The sequence below is a fragment of the Episyrphus balteatus genome, chromosome X, assembly GCF_945859705.1.
Source record: "Episyrphus balteatus chromosome X, idEpiBalt1.1, whole genome shotgun sequence".
Lineage (NCBI taxonomy): Eukaryota > Metazoa > Arthropoda > Insecta > Diptera > Syrphidae > Episyrphus > Episyrphus balteatus.
Genome location: NC_079138.1, coordinates 7,400,171 through 7,424,857, shown reverse-complemented (window position 1 = coordinate 7,424,857; position 24,687 = coordinate 7,400,171). Strand labels below are relative to the sequence as shown.

The following is a 24,687-nucleotide window of genomic DNA, read 5'->3' as shown; positions in this document are numbered from 1 at the left end:
CATCTACTACTACCATCATCTACTACTTTTGCAAAAAGTCTACACTCAATTTAGCTCGCGAAATAATGCTCAGCGCATTTTTTCACTGATAAATTTAGACATTTTTGTGGTTGTTGTTGTTGCTGTAAGGAATAAGAGGCAAAAAAAACCTTGTAATATATAAAAGAAGAGGAATAAAACAAAATGAGAGCGTAAAAAAGGTATTCTGCAGGTAAAAAAAATATGTAATGTTATATTGAATGTAAAGCCTGGTACGCTGCTCGCGCTAAATTTTAGCCTAGATAAAATTCCCATACAAGTTATCGATAATTTGTATGGGATCCATTTTAGCTCAGATAAAATTTATCGATAATTTGTATGGGAGCTAAAATTTAGCGCGAGCAGCGTACCAGGCTTAAGTTGGTAAAAGTAAATGAAACTGTAATTCAGCCGTTATTTTTAAATTTAAATTTATCTTGGCTTTTAGCGAACGCGTGTAGAGATAAAAATTGTCGAGATAAAATTTAGTTTAGCGCGATCTGCGTACTGGGCTTAATAAGTTGGGTGAAAAAGTAATAAACTGTCATTACCTACCCTATCTACCGTTTTCGTTTCGAGTTAACTTTTGGGACACCCTGTATATGCATATTTTCGATTCAGCTCCCCGAGTCGGATCGGATCGACAAATCCGGATTCAATTCGATTCAGGTATATATAGTAATGATGGGAACTATCGAATGATTTGAACTATCGATACTGAATGATTTGAACTATCGAATAGTTCATTCATTCATTTATTCATTCGAATAAAAACTATCGAACAAACTATCGAATAAACTATCGAATAAAAACGAAAAAACTATCGTTTAAAGCCTGGTACGCTGCTCGCGCTAAATTTTAGCTGAGATAAAATTCCCATACAAGTTATCGATAACTTGTATGGGATCCATTTTATCTCGGCTAAAAATTTTCGATAATTTGTATGGGAGCTAAAATTTAGCGCGAGCAGCGTACCAGGCTTAAGGAGATATTTTTTTTGTTTTTGTGGTGAGGTGTGAGTTAATAAATTTTTTTGCTTTGAGGTGATGGGACATTTCAGAGTGGTGTATGGGACATTTGTATTGCCTCATGTATGAGGTACCCATCACTACGCATCACTAATATATAGACCCAAATCCTGATTCAATTCAGATTCAAATCAAATTCAATTTGGATTCAAAATGAAAAAAAATTCCTCATACGTACGTGAACGCACCCAATTCCCAATCTAGTACAATCAAGAAGAGCATGCTCTCGCCCATCTAAAACCCCATGAAATGTATTCTCTGTCTGATGAAAAAAATTCTACATCCTTCTACATCTTTTTCGTTCGTGCCTCTGTTCTGTGTCTCAAACCGAAGCAAAGGTGAAATATTGTGATGTTAACAAAAAAAAAAAAAACTAATTAATTATAAACCTATGCACCAATAATATAAAATAATTCATTAAATCAAATAAAGCATTTGCATTTTCATTCAGAAACAGAAGATTTTAAAGTAATGCGGTACTTGCTATGTTTTTTTTTTTCATTCTCTCACTGTAACAGTAAAATAGGACAAAAAATCTGGTGATATCTGAACGTTCAAACTAGGCGTAGTATTTTATTTATATGCGAGAAGAGCAAAGAATATTTACTCGACTCCTCGCCTCGGCATATTGGAAATGAAATAAAACAACAACAAAACAAAAAAAAAAAAACAATATATCTATATCCATAGAAGAAGTATTTGCTAGTGTATGTGAGTGTGTAAGTTTTTTTTTAGGTGATGTGCTGTAAAACTCCTCGCGCTGTACTTTCTTAACATTTCCTAATTTTTTGTGTTCCATAATTTTTTTTGTTAAATAGAGTTAAAAAAGTGCGTGCTTGTTTTTTTTTTTCTATTTTTCATATTCATCTTGGTTGTTATTGTTTTATAATAAAAATAAATTTGTTTAAAACAAGATCCGGTAATTGGTTAGGTCTGTTAGGGTTTGTTTTTTTTTTTTCTTTTCACTTTTTCTTTTTTCTTTTCTTTCCAATCAAATCCAAAGAAAATTCAGTCTAGTCCCGTTATTTGGTTGTTCATTTAAGAAAAAAAAGGATGATATTATATTTAGTTTCAAATAAAAGTGCAAAATAGCCAGCCTACTATCCTTCAGGGCTTACTTCATCGTGTTCGTCCGTGTGCTAGCCCAACATCTTTGTTCTTTCCTCGTCCGTTTTTTTTTTTTTATATATATAGCTATATTTTTTTGTTTGTTACAAAAGTTTTTCTTCTTATCGAACTTTTGTGCACTAACACTAACCACCCATGTATTTAGTGTTATAGTTGTTCTCCTCTCTTTGTGCAGCAAAAAACAAATATATTTACAACAATGCGTGCAGTTTTGACAGCTTGTTTCAAATAAGAACAAAAAAAAAAAAAAGAAAAAATTAAGCTCCAATGTTCACACATTGTTCTCGATTACTTTGATTAAAAAAAAGAAGAAAAATATGGAACAATCTGAGAATGCATCCTGTGGAATCACGCACGGGGCAAGACAACACATTTAAAATTGTTTTTTTTTTTTTTTTTTTTTTTGTGAATTAAAAAGGGAGTTCTTTTTGGTTAGATTTTCTCTTCTCATCTAGAAGCAGAGTAGATTTTCATTAATTCCTCTTGGTCTAGGATTTTATAAGAATTCCTTTAAATACTTTCAAAACATCTTAACAACCAATCTGATTGAAAAAAAAAACAACAAACAAAAAAAAAACAGCAATATTTTCAATATCTTTAATTTTTTTTTTTATGTTTTTATTTTTTTTTTTTCAAGAAGAATAATTTGGAGTTAAAAATTAAAAACTAAAAAAATACAAAAACAAGAAAAATCATAAAAAGCCGCGTGGGTTCTCTTCTGGGTTCTGTTCTGGTCGTCGTCTATTGTATCGCATATCGTACAAAAAAATTTATTGTGAAAGATGAATACGTCAAAGGTAAGTTTTTTTCTTTTTTATATTTATTCACTTTATTGTCTCTGTGTAATTTAAGTGCCAAATTGTTGTTCCTTTTTATATTTCCTTGTTGTCACTCGCCCTTTTCCCACTTCCATCCATATCCTCCTAACACAAACTATAAAAAAAAACCCTTCTTAAATACTACCTTTACACTTATTATTGATTTCAAATCAATGATAATAATATTATTTATGATGACCTATCCTCTAATAATAAAAAAAAAGTGTTGTTGTTGTTGTTTTTATTTTTCTTTCTTTTTTTTTTATAGAAGAAGAACAAAAGAGTATGTATCTTCAATAGGACATTATGGGGGAAAATGTGATTGGTAACGATTGTATAATTTAAAGGGTATTTTTCTACTTGAAGCTCAAGTCCTTTTGTTGTTAAACTATAAGAAACCTTTGTCGTTGGTTGTTATCCTTTGCAAAAACTAATAAAAAAGAAAGTAATGAGTAGTTTCCTTAAAACACTTTCTTAATATGTATCTATATTAGTTGGACAAAGGTATTATACATTCTTTGTTTAAATGTCACATTACCTTAGACTTAGATAACTTGCAATTTACTTCTGCAGGCAATAAAAATATAATGTTTTCATATTATGCAAGATTGTCGGTAAAGTAAAGGAATTGACTAAACTACTAAATACCTTTGCTATTTTATATAGGTATTTTCTTAATACATGTTACAGAAGTTATCATATCAGTGCATGGTCAGGACATAAGGGTACAATAAAAATAAAGCTAGACAGTCACAAGTCAGAAAAAGCTAATTTTTACAAGGGACGATTTTTAAGTTTTAAATTGCTTTAAAGTGATATTTTTTTGCTCGTCGGTAATTGAAGTTGTTCTTTGATTTTGAATAAACCATACAAACTTACTTAATTAGTAAATACATAATGTACTAGTTTTTCCTTAATAGACTTAGAAGAAAATATGGGACTTAGAACAATCAAGAATACTTGGGACTCATTTTAAGAAGGCTACTTACCTGTTTTAATCTTTTTATGTCCCATGAAATTATTTTTTTAATATTAAAAAGCCATTCAAGTAAGCCTTAAAAACTCTTGGTACAAGCAATTGCAAAAGCACCAGCACACAGTCACACTGTGGGCTAGAACGCTATTTTAGCAGGAATTAATTAAAAAATCAACTTCTTTTAATATTGCTAATTTTAGTCTTATTCGATAGATAAATGGACTAGATATAGGTAATTGTTCATTCAAAATTGAGGTCAAAACATTCATTGGCTACATAAAAAACACAATCGAAAAGCAAGTTTTCGAAAAAAAAAAAAAACAAAAAAGGCCACTTTTTCCTCTATCCAGATATTCGTTTACTGATCGATTATGAAAATTTTGATAGTTTGTCAATGAGTGATGTATCTAAATATAGTATTTGCTAATAAATTGTTATTATATTGAACTTTTGTGTATAAATTTTTAAGTAAAGTACGTTACTAGCGCTGATTTCATATAAAACGAATGTTCTTAAGCTTTAAAAAAAGGCACGAGTAGACACACTCTAGAAATAATTTTAAAATGTAGCTAGCCTATATAGCTTTATGTTTTATTTAAAACTATGTCCTACAAGAGCAAACTTTTTTCGCTGTAACTCTGAAAGTATAGTGAGCAAAATATTGAAAAAAAACCACTTACGATGAAAAGAAAAACGAGTTGAATGTTTTCAAATAACGGTTTTTTTTTATTTGCATTAACAGTTTACCTTCCATGTTTAGTAAAAACAACTTTTGTTCGCGTTCAATGACACCATTTTTGAATTTGATGCGTTAAAACTTGAAAGAACTCATTTTTTTGTTTTTTTAATACCAAGAATATCTGTTGTAAATTGGAAAATCTTATTTTACATAATATTTCGTTTATTTTTGTTGTTGTTCTTATATTTTGTGTGTTCTATACCATAAAATTATCATTATTACATACATAATTCGAAATCATCTTAATGCCTTTAACTGCAATTTTAGACTATTTCGAGAATTTCTATAATTAATTCCAGCTAAAATAGCGTTCTAGGTTCTAGTCCACGGTGAGTCGGCCTGAAAAATGGAATAATACCAAACCGGAAGACTTGCCACCGATTTTTTAGTACCGATTTAGCTGCACAAAAATTTAAACTGATTACGCGATGTCTGTAAACAAAAGCAATGGTAACTTCCAAAGTGATAAAATTTTGTGTGCACCTTCTTTAAGGCTGAAACAACAATATTATTAAAATTAAATTAGGTTACCTACTAAAATTAAATTAGGTTACCTACTTTTTACTAATCGTCTATGAAAGTCGTTTTTTCTAGGTTATTTGATGGAACTTATTTAGAGCGTTTTTTTTTTTTTTTGTATAACCAAAATTCGTTCCAAGATATAATAATTTCCTTTTAAGAGACCATTCTTTAAAATAAATAACATTCAATAAGATACATTCATAAACTCTGATAAGTACACAATCGTAACACATGTCTCACTGAGGTGTTTTATCACCCAAAAAGCATTCACCAAGTTCTGAGGCTTCAAACGCAAAAGTTAAAAACGTTTTACGTGAATACACATATAAATAGATGTAAAAGAACATAAAACAATCGACTTTTGGCAGGCTGAATCGGTGGTTTTGCCGTGTGTGAGGCGGATCACTAGTGTGAAAAGATACGTGGGAGAGTTATGATCCTATCGACTTTGAAATCATAACAGCATTGAATAATTGAAAAAAAAGAGATTTTGAATGTAGGTACTATATTTGAAGTTGTCATTAATAGATGAAAATAGAAAAATAATATTTATTGAAAACTGAAATCAGTTGTTTTAATGGTCAAAAACGCTTTTCAAATTCGGAAAGAGCAATAAATTAGTAAAACTGCATCATTACCTCATTTTTGGTAAAAAGTGGATTTAGAACAAAATTGTTTTTTCCGTCGACAAGTCTGTGGCAAAAAGAAATAATAACATCAATAAGTCAAGTCTTGTTGATATTGAGTTTATTACAAAATTTGAGCCATTCCGTCTGCCATACTTTTATCGTATTTTTATTTTAAGCGGTTTATGAATTAATAGGAAGCCAAACATTCAAAACGCTCTCCTGAAAAAGCCCTGTTCCATTGGAGGTGATAGCCTACTAATAGTAGATTTTTTGGTTAATCTAGTACTATCATCTACTCATGCTCTTCTTCCCGAGTAGATACGATTTGTATTGAATTCGTTCAAAGTGCGTTCCATTGAAAATCGCTAGTAAACTTTGCCACCTCCCAAAGGAACAGGGCTAAAGTAGTAAAAACTGACATGTCGTTTTTCCTTGTTGTCACAGTATTTTGTTCCGTTTCTGCTCGAACCTCGTAAGTACATTTTTTTAAATATTTTTTTCTCTCTTAAACATTACTCTTTAACTTATAAAAATAATAGATACAAAAGTTTTTAGTTTAGAAAAAACTCAATCAATATGTCTTAAACATAACTTTATTTCCTTTTGTTCAATTCATATTTTTATTTTTGAGAAAAATGTATATTTCTTTCCGTCAAACAAAATTTGCTGCTTAGATACGTGGTTCAGGCAGAAACAGTACGATTTCTTACATTGAGAGGGATACATCTAGGGGCGACATTCCTTACCGATCACGAAGTACGATTTTTTTTAGTGGTTAAATTTATTACGGTAGAAAAACCGTTAAATGTGAAAACAAATGCTTACTAAGTTTCCATGAAACTTTTGGTTTCTGATTATGAATAGGGCTTGATGTCTCACTCACTCGATGGATTTGGAAAAAAAATTTGAAATTTCTTAAGGCAAGGAGTTAAATTTGATTATTTCTCAAAAAAAAAAAAAAAATTAAAATATACATAATAATAATAGAGTTTCTGGAACCATCTCGGCATAAGCCAAGAGCACCTATGCTGCCGTGCTAAGCAAAAAGGGCGCATATCCATTTTTGTAGTTTTGAGATAAATGCATTTTACTGACAAGGGATAAGGTTGAGAATTGTAAGTGCGCTCAATTTCAAAAATGATTTTAAACAACTTGTAGTATGAAAATTATAATTTTTAGTTTGCACAATAATTATTAATTATATATTGTTCAAGCTTTTCAAATGCGTATCTAATTTTTTTTTTAATTTTTAGAGTTAGTAATAAATGCATTTTTCTATTGAGGAATACAGCGGAGTAATATTGTTGAGCTCATCTTCATTGACTATTTTGAGCCACTTGGAATTGGAAATGCGCTGTTTTTAGTTTACATATAAATGAGGCATTGTTTCAGGATGTCAAATACGCCTTTAACTCAATTTTGGATTTTTGGCTTATGCGCCCTTGTTGCTTAGTACGGCAGTATGTATCTCTGCATTGCAGAAGATAAGGTTCTTTGGTGTGCCCTAGATCCTAAAATACTTAGTATATAAGGTTAGAAAACATTTTCGAACAAAACATAATGGGGCATATTCATAGACACTGTTTAAGCTGCTTTTAAGAAAAACTCGAGTTCATTTTGGAAGACATTTACACTGAGCTCATTTTTTCATTTACTCGGAAGGTCATTAACAAAATTAAATAGGTCTGCACCTCTGTATTAAATAGGTCTGCACCTCTGAACTTTTTTATTGCAGCAATCTCCCACAAAAAAGAAATCTTGCTGTAAAAAGGGAAGGATCCAGAGCTACTTCCAATTCTTGTTGCACTTAATGCATATGCCTGTTTACAATGACGCATATCTGCGAGGCTTAAAAAAAAATATATTTCGATTGCAAAAAATTCAACAACCAAACCTCGAGGAAACTTTCAGTTTATAGTTATTAAAAAAACTTAAAGAGACCTTTCTTCTGATATGTCTCTCGATTTATTTTTCAGGCATTTTTTCTCCAAAACTTAAAAAAAAAAAAAATAGATTTGTAATTTGTATACCCAAATTCATAAGCCTGTTCACTGTGAACTCAGTGGATGTCAGTTATTTAAAACTTTTTATTTACTTATAAAACTGAAATTAATTGAAATAAAAGTTCCCAGTTTAACATTACCTTTTTCGACTTTATTTCTTTTTACTGACTGTACTTAAAATGAGCATTTTTCATATTAAAAACACGTAATAAGTTGCGCACTGCACTTGGCTTGGAATAAAAAAAACTGCAGTGGTGGAAAACCCTGCCGTATTAACCCTTGCAATAGTTCGTTGCTTCGCTAAGAGTATTTGTAAAGGCGCCAGTATTGCCCCCTCCCTCAACTTGTTGAAAATGTAGGCAGTATAGACGATTTAGAATGCAGTTTTTTTTTTTTTTAAGCAGAAAAAAGAACCTTGCCAAGTAGTTGGCGGAGAAAAATTTTACTTTCTGCAGGCGGAATGTTAAAATAATAAAGAACATACAATCAAAGAAAGCTCAATTTCTTTTTAATTTAAAAGAAATTCTAATGACATAGACTTCGAGTTAATCAAAAGTTCCTTTCAAATGTGTTAACAAATCATTTCACAACTTCGATAACATCTGCAGTGATATGAACTCACATAGGTAAAATTAGCATGAGATGACATAAATATTCCAGTGGTCTTTTTAAAAATGTTGATATTCTTGAAACTAGCCCTAAATTCCAAGGTTATCCGCTATCACCTAAATTCATTAGGTATTTAAAAAAGAACTTCATTCATCCTGGATGAATTGAATCGTTTATTTTCAAAACATGATAAGTCCACTTTTTTTCAAAATTCGTTTTTTAACTGAATATGTTCTTGGGGGATAACCACACCTGCCTTCAAAATATGAAGCATCTACTCAGTCTATATTCGATTTTACAGCTGAGCAAAAAAAATTTTTATTGTCAAAAGTCCCGGACTTATCATCTTTTGAAAATAAACAGCAACTTATTTATGAGTAATTGACTACATATAGAGAAGCTGACTACTGACTCAAAATCTTAAGTTGAAAGCGTCTTTCAAGTAAAATAACTACTCGAAACATTATATTCTATTCCCAAATGCAATTGTTTGATAGAGGCTTTAAAAAAATTGTATATGCATTTTAAAACTAATTTCACATTCGTTTATTTTCAAAGTATGATAAGTCCAAAATCGTTTTTATTTTTTATCTTTTAAACAATCTGTTCAAAAAGTAAATACCAAACGATATTCTGTAGCTAGGTAAAAGTTCTACAAAATATATTTTTTATACATTTTGCTACACTTAACAAAAGAAAATAGAACGTTTTTTTCTTCTCCTGAAAAATTTGAAATCATGGACTTATCATGTTTTGAAAATAAATGATTCAATTATAAGATTGATTTTGGAATCTAAACATTTTTTTGATTCTGCAGTCCTGTTTTATAACATTCTCACTTGCGATAAAATCCATTTTAACCATATGAAAAGAAAGGTTGAAGGTCAACACTGATACGCGCCATGCAGGTTCCAATGTTGATTTTACTGAACAGTTATTATAAAATTTAATACCAAATGCATTGCTTCTTTTTGAAAAAAATTAGTTAAAATAAGCTTTCAACTTATTTCATCAATATTTTGCTCAAAATAAAAGTTTAAAGTATTCAAAATAGTTAAACAAAATTTTTACTAATGGATTTAACTGATAGCTATAACCAGGGATAGGATCTTGTGGACCTAAAAACTTAAAAAAAGGCAAAATAAAACTCCCAAAAAGGCATAAAAAGGCATTTATTGTAGTAATTTGAACAATCATGATTTTTTTTTAAATTTCAGGTAACAAGCGCCTGTGATTGTCCCTTAAGAGTACTTTAAAGGGGCTAAAAGAATTCTCTACATCTGTAGAAACGAGTTGAGCCGAATTAAAGCACTTTTTTTTTCGAGGGTGCTGTTTTCAAATCAGTTATTCTTTTTTTCTATCTTTTTTCGTTGCTGAGATATTCACGTATTGTTTGACGTAAACACCAAATTTTAGCATTTACGTCAAAATTTTTATTGCAATTTATGAAAATTTTGAGAATTGTTTTGACATACATACGTCGATGTTTTTTTTTTGACGTACAAACGACGATGTTTTTTTTGACGTACAAACGTGTATGAACAAAAGAAACTTCTGATTTTCATGGCGTATACGGCAAACTCATTTTGGACAAAAATTTAAATATTTTGAATACTAAACGAATTTCAGATGTCCAATTACATGTATGTAGAAAAGATAAATTTTAACTATGTATATATTAACTAAAAATCAAAAAATGCCGTATACGGCACTTAAATACTAAGGCGACGATATGCATACATGAATATTATAAATTGAGTAAATCCTAGTACTCAGCTGAAGCGAAACAAAATTTTCCATACAAAATTTTCCATACGAAATTTTCACGAAATTTTGAAATTTTTGTTTTGTTTTTGCTTTAAGACTTATTTTCTGATGTTTTTTCTTGAATTTTTTTATTTGTGGTATTTTTTCTTTAATATGTTCGCTATTGACTTTGGAGACTTCAAAATTTTTCGTTTCGCTTCAGCTGCGTACTAGGCGTAAGTTAGCTTGAGTAGTTAGCTTTTGAACGTGTCGGTTGCCGGCCGCGCAATAGAACGTAGAAGGCAATAAATGGTAGCAATAGCAGACAAACAAGTTGCATAGGTAGATCTTTTCACTCGAATTTGTTTGTGTGGTATAATTAGTGAATACTAAATATGGATATTCAGGCCTATCGAGTTATCCGTTCGGAGAAACGATGGCCCGTTCCGATCGGAACTTACATATCTTTCAAGGTATCCACTTCTGAACAAAAAAATAAAGTATACAATCGCATTCATTTGACACATGTGTCAGCGCGATTTATTCAATAAATAAAAATCCTTGTGATGCTCAAGTCTTCTTAATTTCAACCAACCTCTCTTGCTATTTCCATTTTTATATTTCTTTCTGTGAAATTCCACTTTGCTTAAAATATTCCGCAACGCAACTATTTCATGTTGGAGAATTTCCGATGAAATTCAAAGCACAACTGTCAAAAAATCTTTGTTGAACACACTTCATCGCAATGCGTTGATAGGCGCCTAGTTTCATCGGAAGATTCTCCGATATGTCAATCGGAACGGATACCTCGATAGAAAATTTCTCCGAACGGATACCTCGATAGGGCTGATTATATTGAGAAAGTAATATATTGAGTGAATTATCTTTTTGTTTGTATATTTGAGTGTTTTGTGTGTAGGCATTACTTTAAAGACGCTAAAAAGATAAAAACATAGGAAAATGCAAAAAAAAAGGCAATAACAGGAGAAAAGGCAAAAAAAGGCAATAACGAAAGAAAAGGCAAAAAAAAGGCAAAATAAAATACATATATTTGGCACGAGGGGGACGTGAAACGTGTTTGTTTTTAATCTATAATGTCGTAGGATTAAGCAAGAAAAAAAGGCAAATTCCACAACATCCTATCCCTGGCTATAACAGAGCCCTAAGGTGGAAGAGACAATAAAAATATAAAAGAAAAATATGTATAAACAACGGTACCACTTGCAATTAAAAATAACACCTTTCATAAAAACCACTGTATCAATCCTAACCTAGAATCTATGCATATTGCTTGTTTTGAAAAATTTCTATCTTTCAATGATAAAATGTTTTTTTTTTTTATTATTTTGCAGACAAAAAGCAGATTCCTTTACTTGATGTAAGCAAAAAATGGATAGTCAGTTTCAATTTTTCTGGCCAATGTGGGCTGTACAACGACATCTTTTACCACCAGCGATCAATGTTCAATTTAAACAACGATATCATCAATTTCAATCAAACCACGAGCAACAACAGAAGCAGTACCAGCAGCAAAAACACCAATTGCCACAATTTTATTCATTATTTGCTCTCTTTTCACTATCATCTTCATCATCATCAACTAGCAACAGTAGTAGCATCAGTAAAATAAATATGCTTAGCTTGTTCTGAAGTGCATTTTGGGCAATGATCTTTAGTAATCGTTCAAAGAAACAGTCATTATCGTCTGGAGAAGCAGAAAGCAGAGAAAGACCCACCAAACGCGACAGCCAAGAAAAACGTAGTAAAAGTCTAGAAGAAAACAAATCAAAACAACAGCAGAATTCATCTAATAATTCCACTATATCGAATTTAGAATCGTTAAAAAAAGAAAAAAATCAAAATTCAACACCAACAAAGCAACAGAGAAATCTTGTAAAATTCAATATACTAAATGGTATATTTGGTCGTTCATTAGGAAATTTAGAAAAGACAATATCACCAACATCACAACCAGCAACATCGGCAATTTCTTTCTTACCAACTGTTGCATCAACATCATCAATACCAACACCCCAACATCTATGGCGCAATCAATATTACTATGTGCATTTTCAACAACAACCATATAAAAATAGTTTGGTAGACATTCAAAATTTAAAATCTGACGGACAAGCTTATAGAAAATTCATCCAAAATACAACAACACGATCACCATTTATATCTCGTTCGTTGTTTGATTTATCAAATATCGGTCTCATAAATCAACAATTTCCATTGTTGAGTGAATCTCAAAATCGTAATAAAACACAAGATTATATTTTAAATTGTGCTGATTCTGCATATAATTGCAAGGCGTCAGAAAGTAGTAGTATTCCAGAAAAGCAAGAATTTCAAGAATATCAACTCCCATTTTCTGCTCGTTCTCGTTTTTCTGGCTACCAAAAGGGTCAAATATTATATGGAGGAAATATTTCAAATGTAAATGCAAGTAAATTTAATTCACCTATACTATCTAATCCAGCATCAACAGCATCATTAACCACACTTAGTGAAGAACAAGAGGAATATATAGATTTTCCAAAGAATTCATCACTATTTTATTCGCCCAATTCATGTCAATCAAATTTTAAATTCGGCACAAACTATTCCGAACAATCATTGTCTTTGGATCGGGAAGAGTTATTATTCTCGCGAATAGGAAGTTTTTCTAAACGATCAAGTATTTCACTGCCTTCGCCACCCCTTTTTTCACATAAAAGTGTATCCCTAGACGAATGCCGTACTTTTAAAAGGCATAACCAACAATTACACAAACAGCAGGAGTTCGAGCAGGAGGCAGTTTGTGAAGAAAAAAGTTTTATCGAGAATCTTGATCGTTACACAACTGCTATTGATAAAAATTATGACAAATATGAATACGACGACGACGAATTAGAAGACGAAGATATACTTAGTGATTTAAGTGAAGATTTAGTTGAGAAAAAAGTCAATAGTCAATACAACAAACTATCATTATTAAGTGGAAAAAAAGAACAAATACAACGACGACTACAACAACAGCAAAATAAAAAAATTAATCAATGCGGATCATCTTTATTTGTAGATGTCAGCAATAACGAAATGTTGGAATCATCATTGTCACAACACCACCTTACACAGCAGCAATCGCAGCCACAAAATCATATTCATCGAAGCACACAGAGTCTATCTAATAGCAGCACACTAGCAGCTAGTACTAGTGCCACTACATCGTCTAATAAATTTTTGAATGATATTGAATCAGATCTTCATAATATAGTTCCCAGCAGTATTTCATCATCATCGTCGTGCATAATAAACAAAACTGATAAAAATAATATTTCTTCTACATCATCATCTACGTCGTTAAACAACAAAGGCTGTGAAATCTTGCCACATTTGTTAAATAACAACAATAGTTGGAATAACGGAGGAGCAACAACCAGTGGCAGTAGCAGCTCTTATCGCCTCTTAAAAAACCCTTCGACGACTTTGTGCAATAACAATATAAACCGATCTGGCAATCCAACAAATACAAACTCAAATTCAAAAGTAAAGATGGTCGGTACTGAGCAAATTCAACAGCAACAACAACAACAACAATCTCAGCAGCAAACGCATCATATTCATCATCACCATCATCATCATCACAGTCTGCCCACAGTTGCTGGCTCGGTAGGCAGTATTGCCGCCTCCTCGAATAACGAAAATAGTAGTAGTAGTTCAATGCTTGGTCAGCAGTGTGTTTCCTATTTACATTCGGACACAGGCGTAGGCGTAGGTGCAGGAGGAACAGCAATGGTAACAAATAGTAACAGTGCTAATGGTCAGAGCCATCAGCATCACATTCAATCTTTATCCATTGAGGGAACGAATAGACTAATCGATGATATTGATCAACCTTTATCGGGTAGTTTTATTTCATCAAATGCAAGCACATCGTTATCTTCAATAGGTGAGTGCATTTATTTTAACCTTTATCTAAATCTTCATCCACAAAAGAGATTTAAAGCATTTGATTTGAACTTTTTTATTATTTATTGTTTGAATTATTTAAAACTATTCAATTATGATTATACATTTTAGCTACTTGTAATTCCTCTTCAATGCCTGATAATATTGTTTGTGGAAGTAATAATGGAAAAATAATAATTCCTAATTCCACAGAGGTATCACCTCAAACATCGACCAACACCAACACAAATTCGACAGCAACAATAACAGCAACAGCGACTGCAACAACACCATCTAGTTGTGTTTTTTCATCGGCCACAACATCTGGAACAACTGCCACAGCCATATCAACAAGTTTGGTACGAGTGGATGGAAGCACGTACCCCTTTCATGAACAAATCATAATGTCTGGTCAACAGAAAAGTGCCCTGCAAGAGAAACCAAAACCATTGGTGGTATCACCACAACAAGTTATGGTACTTTATATGCATAAGCTAACACCATATGAAAGAACTGAAATACTAGCATATCCACAAATTTATTTTATTGGTGCAAATGCTAAAAAGAGACCAGGGATCTTTGGTCCAAATAACTCAGACTATGACAACGACCAAGGTGCCTATATTCATATTCCACACGATCACGTTGCATACCGATATGAAGTATTAAAAATCATCGGCAAAGGCAGTTTTGGTCAAGTAGTAAAAGCTTATGATCACAAAACACATGAGCATGTTGCCTTAAAAATGGTACGCAACGAAAAGCGTTTCCATCGTCAGGCCCAAGAAGAAATAAGAATATTGTATCATCTACGTAAGCAGGATAAATACAATACTATGAATATAATTCATATGTATGATTATTTTACATTTCGTAATCATATGTGTATAACATTTGAATTGCTAAATATTAATCTTTATGAGCTGATTAAAAAAAACGGATTCAAAGGATTCAGTTTGCAGTTAGTGCGTAAGTTTGCCCACTCATTGCTGCAGTGCTTAGATGCTTTGTATAAAAACAAAATAATTCATTGTGATATGAAACCGGAAAATGTGTTGCTTAAACAACAAGGACGATCTGGAATTAAGGTAAATAAAAAAAAACTTGTATGTAATTGATATATTAAATTTTGTGTATATTATCTAGGTAATTGACTTTGGATCATCGTGCTATGAAAACCAACGGGTTTATACATATATTCAATCACGTTTTTATCGTGCCCCAGAAGTAATACTTGGTGCAAAGTATGGTATGGCAATTGATATGTGGTCTTTGGGGTGTATATTGGCTGAACTACTATCGGGACATGCATTGTTTCCGGGCGAAAATGAAGACGATCAATTGGCTTGCATTATTGAAGTGCTTGGAATGCCTAATAAAAATATCCTAACTAATGCGAAACGCACAAAGAACTTCTTCAATCCAAAAGGCTACCCGCGGTATTGCATGGTACGGACAATGCCTGATGGTAATGTGGTACTGATTGGCGGGCATTCCCGTCGCGGTAAACCGCGTGGCCCACCATGTTCAAAAAGTTTATCGAAAGCATTGGATGGTTGCAAAGATCCATTGTTTTTAAACTTTATCCGCGGATGCCTTGAGTGGGATCCGGAGAAGCGTCTAACTCCTGCTGAAGCCCTCAAACATCCCTGGTTACGGCGACGGCTTCCACGACCTCCAAATGGTGAACCAATACCAGTGGCAAGTGGAAGCAGCTGTGTTGGAGGAACTGTAGAGTGCACCAGCAGTGTAGCAGCGTTATCAGCGAATGCATTGGTTGTAACATCTTGTGCAACACATTCATCATCTAGTATTGTTTCGGCTGAAGCCAGTGAACGATGGGTCAGTAGCAGTAATAGCACCTGCAATAATATCGCTGGTAAGCTTAAAAATGCAATTCAATTGCCTACTTCAGTTACGCATGGTAGTATTGTTTCTGTTGAGCCAAATGAACGATGGGTGGTTAACAGCAGCAGCAATAGCACCTGCAACAATTTAGGTTCAAAGCTAAAAAATGCAATAGAAATACCAACTTCAGTTGCCCACGGTAATATAACATTCTGTGAAACCAGTGAACGATGGTTCAACAACAAACAAAGTAACTGCAACAATACCAATACCACTGTTAAGCTTAAAAATGCAATACAATTACCTTCAAATTCAGCTGCCAACGGCGGCGTTGGTTCTGGTTCTGGCGGCGGCGGTGGCAGCTCATCGTGTAGCAGCTCTAGCAAAACATCATCATTCAATCAATACACAATAAGTTTAAATAATAGCATGGCGCAATCACAATTTGATGGCACAAATTCTTCAGTGCCCGCTGATCATCTTCCCAAACATAGCGTATCAAATATCTGTGGTGGTGTTACTCTAGCTGGTTCTGTAGGTATTTCATCTTTTTCTTCATCATCTCAACATCAACAACAAACGCCACAAACTCAACAAACCACCCGGCATTTATACCATCACAATCATCATCACCACCATAACCACTCGCATCAGCATGCTCATATGGAGCAGCAACCTGTTTCTCATCATCATCAAAACACAGGTAATGATAATAATACCAACAACAACAACGCCAGTAATAAACACAAAGTCATTGCTTGCCAATACGATTTGTAGTATTAAAACTAAGTTACATATCATATTGGTAACTATTTGATGAAAACAAAAAACAAGCCAAACTAAACAGTGGGTTCGGTTCGTTCTCCGTAGATACACATACATAATATCTATATATGTATAAATAAAACAAAACAAAATAAACTTTTGTGTTTGTACAAGCTTAGATATCTTAAACTTATTCCAAATGTAATAATAATCCTCGGTGTCATGTTTGTATTTGTATTTGAATAGAATGTTCTCCTGTTAAATCATTTAAATAAGTAGATCACATTGAAAATGCTGGTGATTGCTGGTTAGTACCTAAAACTCCTGGCTGATATGAGATTCCGTTGTGTTTTGAAGTTGTTAACTACAATGGGTACACTCTCATTTATTTATGGCTTGCTTTGATTTTCTTGAAAAAGATCAAGGTCTGAGCACACATTGGTCCAAATCCTCCAAAACAGTCATAGTTTTTTTGACTGACTAGGAATCGACTGATATTAAATCAAACGAGAAATTTACTCAAGAGTATTTACAGTACACTGTAAAGGACTGATTCACTATATTCAATTGTATTGATTGACTCAAGTCCACATGACAAATGGTATCCTTTTTTTCATTAACAACATCACTGCCTGGTGAAGATGAGAGATGGTCAAATTCGATGATATTATTTTCTTTTCATCTTTTTGTTTTTGGAAAATAAGAGTAAACTCTCAAAAATCATTTTCCAGTAATCTAGGTTCGACTTATTTATTTAATTGTATCAATTTGCGAGACACTTTTCTTAAATCAAAGATTTATCGGTGGCATATAAGATACCCTCTAAACGAGCTACATATACATAAATATCCGGCAACATCTACTAATTTTCGTTGATGTTGTAAAAGGTCGTCAAGCATTGCCTCAATATTTAATTTCAGAGAGTAAATCCTGAATGAAAAGAGATTTAATTATGTACTTGATTAAGTCGACGATTTGTTACAAGTTCGTTTCGTTTCATAATCAAAGTTAAACGTTTACTTTAGCTTGGAAAAGTTGTTGTTTAATCAATTCAATCATATTCTGTGATGCCAAATTCATTGAAAGTTTTCTTGCGCATACAATAGTTCTTATATTGTTTTTTTTTTTTTTTTTTAATTCCGCGATGGATTGACATTAATAAGTTCTAAATACATTTTTATTTCAACTGCTTTGTCTCCCGGTACAATCTAATGGAATACCCCATATAAAATACCTCAACATTTCCAACTGCATGTCCCGGATAAGAACCACCATAATACATATATTATTATGCTTTGTAAAATGAATTCATTTGAAACACAAAGGCCAACATTAACTACACTTTATATTCCATTTTTTGGAATAAGACTCATGTTTAAAAAAAAAACACTTTCATGTCAATTCACTTCCAGATGTGAAAGTTTGGCTATACCAGATTGGTGTAGTTGGAATAAAAATTCAAACACATTTGATTGGCTTTAAAAAAAAAATGGATAATATCATTAAATCGCACTAAATAGTACAGGGGATAAAATACAACTAAAGTTCTCAGAAAAATAAAACTCTAAATAAGCTCAATATCATCGAAGTAGTATTTAATAATATCATCATTATGCATTGAGCTTAAAAAAGGAGTTTACATAGCCATACTTTCATACAAACACCCTCATTCTGCATAAAAACTCCCCAAGAATTACGGCGAAAACCCAATTTAAACGAAAAACGAACGTCATTATTTGAAAAGCAACGAAATTCCCACAGTTTTAAGATTTGGCAGTCATCTTTCCGGAAGCATTTTTATTAAAAATTTAATTGACCGGTAAAAATAAATTAAAAAAAAATTGATTGATTCAAAAATAGATGTTGGAGGTAACATAGAGTTTTCTTGAATAATTTTTTTTTCTGAATAATTCACCCATAAAATATACATAAATTAGTCATAGCGGCTAGAAATAAGAGTTGTTAAAAATGTTTGCTTAATTTGGGAAGATTAGCGATCTTTATTAAGTTAGACATGATCAGCATATTCACAAAAAAAAAACGTATACTCTAACTGTGGTCTAGATAGTTAAAAAATATTTAATAGAAATATCGTAGGTGCTTTTTTTTAGATGATTAATTATGGTAAGTGTAAACAAGACTCTGAATGTTATTAAAAAAAACATAGTCTATAATAATTTACATGCATACAAATAGTTTTTTCTCATCTTGTTTATTCTGTAATAGAAAACATATTTCACGAACGATGATAAAGAAGAAAACCTTTAGCAAAACAAATCAACAGTAATTGCATTTCGTATGATATTGTCATTAAAAAAACTCACAATCTGTGTTTTACTTATTGAAATTCATTCTAAATAAATTTTGATGTATTTCCGCAAAAGCTCTCAAATAATACAGAAAATTACAACGTTTCTCTTCTTACTCTTTTCTTATTTCTCTTTTTCTTACTTTTTTTCTTTCAAGCTCACCTTTCAATTTGATCGCAAAGATTTTTGGTAAACATTTCCTGATTTTATTTTTTTTTAGACAACTATTGAGTCATTTGGTCGATTCAAAATATTGAGGACTCTTTGCTTTTTTTTATTATTATTGTAATGTTATACTCAACGAAAAATAGGATTTAGTTTGAGTTATTGATTTAATTGTTAAACGGAAAATTTGTTACAAATTTTTTACGTTAAAAATGTGTAATAGCTAACTTTTCGGAATTAAATCGATTATAAAAAAAAAACAATTGATTCAATTCGTTTCACCTTTCCGATAAAGATGAAAGTAAATACCTCAGACCTGTTCAATATTGATAACTCCTCAATAAATCTGAACCGACCTTATTGAAAAAAACACATTTATTTTAGTTCAATCCATCAATATTATTGCTTTTATTTTATTATTTTCTTTTAATATGTTTGCTCTCGCTTCATATACGTAATAAAAAAAAAAAAACAATTACGTGAGGATGTCAGGGGTAAAACGGCACAAGCAATCCGGAAAGGGCACATCGCTTTAGTTTAATTTAATTTAATTTTTTTCTTTGTAAGAACTTATACGAGCAATTAAAAAAGAAATAAAGACTTATGCCATTTTTTCAGATCCCTCCAATTGTTTTCAACACTATTGAAATTTAAGTTTTGGAATTGCTTTTCTAGACTTAAATTTTTTTAAAATTTAAACGAAATAATGGATTCAATTAATTTTAATTTATTTACTTTAGTATCAAAACTAGCATTTCAGGCATTTTAATTGTATTAAAAAGAATTAACAAAAATTAAAATAATTGAACCAACGATGTGTAAGATGTTCGAGTTTATAAATTTTATTAATATTTATTTTGATTAAGATTGCATTCGTTATAATTATCGACTTCAGTTTTTCTTGGATGTGTAAATTATACTTTTTTTTTGCTCAAGTAAACGAAAGTAGGTACAATGAATTTTCATCGTAATGTTTAAGCATATTAAATGTATTCTGCGCATATCGTTAAAACTCCCGTTCAATGACTTTAAACTTGTTTAGAGAAATAAAGTACCACATAAGAAAACTATAGCTTATCTGAGTAAATGAGTTTCTTTGATTTGTCTAGTCCAGTCTTTTTGAGGACTGGAAAAAAAATGATGGAACGCAAAGGTCTTCTTAATCACAACGATTAAGCAATTTTAATTAAAAAAAAAGTGGAAGGTGAACCCAAGTTATTTTTGGATGCTTTTATTTATTCATCTGGAAGTCTTAGAAATAGATTACTTGTTGTTTTCCGAGTTCGGCAGTCTGTTGTTGGGTGTTTGTACATTGTGTTCCCCAAAACCTGGTAAAATATTCATCGATTAAATTTAATTTTGATTTATTCAGTAGGTGAAATAATTTTCTGAACTTTGAGGGTATAAGTTTTTAAGTAAACATCTTTGCCTTTTTTTTATTTCTAATTCTTACAAAATAATCTCTTTCGTTTTTGAAACGTAAGGTTTCAGCCGCTGATAAAATCTGCAATGCAGATTAATGGTTCTCAAAAGTCTGAGAATGGTTTAAAAATCTACAAAATGCACATAAATCTGCAACACTGGTTACGTGATTCCTGTTCTCAAATAAAACATCAAAAGGCAAAATATCGGATAATTCATAATCAAACTGTGCTGATTAAGTTGTATCTTTCCCGAATTAGATACTTTTGGCGTATGTAGACAAAAGATATATTTTACCTTTCAGTGCACCGAAGAAATCGCAAAGCAAGTGCTGCAAGAGCTTAAATTATGTCGAATAAAAAAAAAACAAAGCCAACGAATGTAAACAAAATCTTGTATTTTATCGTCGTTGCTTCACTTTTGAATACAAATTTCCTTGCAGCTTTCCATCTTACTTGCACTCTGTTACAAAGTTCTAAATTCTAAGTTCAAAATTATCTTTTTCCTGTCGACAATTTGTTAACGAATGCAACATTTTGTTATTTTATTTTATTAATATATATTTTTTTTGGAATGATGATTTTCTTCTAAAACTCCCGTTTTTTTCAATCTCAGCCTAGAATGCTACTGCTGCCATCTGCAATAATAATAATAATAATAATAAAAAACACGAACATAATTTCTCTGCATTTTTTTCAAGCATTTATAACAAAATAAGCAAATAATAAAATTAATAGATAAAATCATCAGACTAACACCGTGGCAAAACGAAGTATTTTCCTTCCAAATTTTAGTACAAAAAATTTCAAACATTCATTTAACATAATAGTTCCTAATTTATTATATCAGTTATCACATTTATTTTCTAAGTATTTTCTTACCCTTCAACAAAAAAAAAGTTTAAAAGCATACACTAACAAAACATTTCGTTTATTTTTTTTTATTCCCTTTCCCAAAAAAAAAAACAAAACCAACAAAACCAAACAAAAATAAAACAAAATTCAAACAAACAAAACAAACAATCAACTTTCCATGTGCAACTTTATAGGATAGAATCTTAGAATCCACGGAGAAAATTAAGGAAAAAAAAATAAACAAAAATATGAGTAAAATGCAATCATAGGCCAGAGAGATAAACAAAACAAAAAAAAAAACAATAATCGCAAAGCTCACCCGTTGTAATTTAATTCTAAAAAAGGTTAACAGACAGGATCTTTTAGTCAAGAACAAATAAGGATTTATTTCTAGTTTTTAAGAAATTTATATTATATTATAATAATTATATTGCTCAGTCGTCTTGTATGTTTGTCACGTAGGTTGGCTGTAAAATATGATTACTATTTTTTTTTCGTGAATAAGTATTTTAAGTTTCTTTTCTTCTGTTTGTGTTTCCTCTGAGTATGTTTAGATTTTGTTTATGAATTATCATTTTTTAAGTCAGCCTACGTAGTGTAAATACATTATTAAGAAGCTGTGAGAGCTTAAGAGTATGATATATAACCCCAAGATTTCTTTTGTTTCTAAACTATTCAGACGAGTGCTCTGCTCTAATGAAATTAAAATAAAAAGACACAAAATATGCAAAATCCTTTAAGAATTTACTTGACCGCTCACAAATTAATTTCTGCACTCAGTTCAAAATAAGAAAACAAAATTTTTTGCTCTCACAATCTTCAATAGAAACATTTATAGCTATTATAAAAACAATATTCTTAAAAGCGTTTAAAAATATTTATATTACAATATTATTAAAAAAAAAAAAAACAGAAAAACTAAAATAAAAAAGAAAGACTTATACTTTTCTTGTGATGATGGTCTCATTAAATTAAAAAAGATATATGTACATTATATTAACTATTAAATGCCTAGAATTTATATGCTGTCAGTTGCTGTTAAATAATAGTGTTATAGTCGTAAGATTTATATATTGCTAAAAAAAAAAACAACAAAAAGAAACCTGTGAAAAAACCTATTTTATAAAGTGAATCTATCTTATACATTGTTCTTCATTATTCTTTTTTTTTGTTTACATAAACATATGTATCAAAAACTTTGCGCATATTTATCAATTAGAATTTTTTTTATATTTTGTTTAAGTGGTTTTAACATAATTTTAAAATAATTTTTAAAAAATGTATAAATGTATCTCTAATCACTGCCGTAACATCTAATGCAAAGTAGCTTACAGTTAGTATCCCTGTGTGGCGATGAAAAAAAAAACAAAAACAAAAAAAATAGAAAAAATGCTTGTATGCCCAAAAATATATATATATATAACATATATATATATTTATCAAGGAAATGTATCTATTCATAACTATTAGTTTGTTTTATATTGTTTTAAGAATTCAAAACTTGGCAGCATTAAATAAATAATATTAAAACTTAGTGCTAGACATACACACTCACGAATTCAAATTAACAAATTTATTTAATATCATAAAAGAGTTTACTTTACTAAATTCTTGTAAATAAATAAAAAAAAAACACATAATTATAAACTGTATATGCTCTAGGTAATTTTTTAAAAACAAAATAAAATAAAAAATTACATGCTCTCTTTTCACTTTTTTTTAAATTAATTTTTTTGTTTATGTGAATGGTATAATTGATTGCAGGTTTTTTTCTCTTCAAAATAATATCTAATTGAAAGAAGTTGTTGGCACATATGCAAAAAAAAAATGAGATAGATAAAAAAATTAACTCAAAAGTGAAAAAAGATCTTAAGCTCATCTTTTTGCATATGAACCAATAACGGATTTACAACTGTTTCTGTTTACATTTTGCTTCATACGAAATTACTTCCTTACTTTCAGCAGTGTAAAATGCGGCCAACATAAATAATAAATCAATCATATAGAGAATAGAGATATTCATTTGCTTATAACATTACCATCCAATAAAGTCATAGCATTAATTTATATTATTTCTTTTTTTAAAGCTCCTCAACACATTTGTGTTGTTAAATTCCGCTTAGACTTAATATAGAACTTGAAATGACTTACCTGCCATAACACTACTTAAAGTAAAAAATTTCAATCGTGTATTAACAATAAAGACGCTTTTATAAGCAGAAAATAAAGCTATCCGAATTGCTCTTAATCACCTGCCACAATTATACCAGAACGCTAGTATTTTTTTGTTTAGAAAGTTAAACTTATCCCATAAATACGTTTATTTTATTTTTCAAATTAATTTTTTCATAAAAAAAAAAATTAAAACTAAATTTAAACATAAGTATTACTGTGTCTTATAAAGCTTTCAAAATTAAATGTAAATTTTTTTCTAGATGAGATTTTAATTAAAGGAATTATTTCTGTAAAGGACAAATTATTTGTTTTGATACAAAAAAAAAAATAAAAAAAAAGTAAGAAAATATTTTTTTATTTGTGATATCTTATACAATAACAAAACAAAAATCAAAGTTTCATCAACAGCTCACATAAAAAAAAAACAACACCATTGTATTTCTTGTTATTTCATTATTATTTTTTTTATATAACCAAATTAATTTCTTATGTACTTTTCAAGTATTTTGTATTTTCTAAATTCAAACTCGTTTATTCCAAGAAGAATTTCACAATGTCATTTTTGTCGCTAGAATTTTTAATGTAACATAATGGATATAAATAATTTGCATTACTTTAATTTTTTTTTGCGGTAGAAATTATTTTTTTTTGTGAAAAAAAAATTTTTTTAAAAACAGTAGAATACATCAAAAATTGTTTCTTCGTTAAGTTAAATAAATTTATGGAAATTTATAATTTTTTGTAATAAGCTTTTTTTCTTTTCTATTTTCTGCTCATTGTAATTTCTTATTTTATTAAGTTTACTATCGAAACAATAACACAACCGATTTTAAACGATTAAACTCAAGTATTGAAAACGATATGCTTTTTAATTTTTTTTAATTGAATTTTAAAGATTTGTTTGTATGTGACTTAATAGATTGGGTTTTTAAATTGAAGTTTCCATGACACAAAACTTAAGACATCATAGTCATCATCACCACGTCATCATTAGAACGTC

At 30.5% G+C, this 24,687-nt stretch overlaps 1 protein-coding gene across 13 annotated transcripts; it reads left to right on the top strand.

Annotated features, from left to right (window-relative positions):
* The first annotated feature begins 1,262 nt into the window (after positions 1 to 1,262).
* On the top strand, positions 1,263 to 23,615 carry LOC129920690 (dual specificity tyrosine-phosphorylation-regulated kinase mbk-2). Of its 13 annotated transcripts, XM_056002184.1 has the most exons (7): positions 1,391 to 1,765; positions 2,812 to 2,971; positions 11,569 to 14,150; positions 14,282 to 15,237; positions 15,296 to 16,028; positions 19,229 to 19,260; positions 21,707 to 23,615. In XM_056002184.1, exons 3-6 carry the CDS (start codon positions 11,882 to 11,884, stop codon positions 19,243 to 19,245), a joined length of 3,975 nt encoding a protein of 1,324 aa, XP_055858159.1. In that variant the 5' UTR covers positions 1,391 to 1,765; positions 2,812 to 2,971; positions 11,569 to 11,881; the 3' UTR covers positions 19,246 to 19,260; positions 21,707 to 23,615. The 13 variants fall into 13 exon arrangements, with proteins under 13 accessions (XP_055858153.1, XP_055858154.1, XP_055858151.1 ...); XM_056002176.1 differs by lacking the exons at positions 19,229 to 19,260; positions 21,707 to 23,615 and adding an exon at positions 1,304 to 1,384 and having other exon boundaries at positions 1,565 to 1,765; positions 15,296 to 17,437; XM_056002185.1 differs by lacking the exon at positions 19,229 to 19,260.
* Positions 23,616 to 24,687: the final 1,072 nt, after the last annotated feature.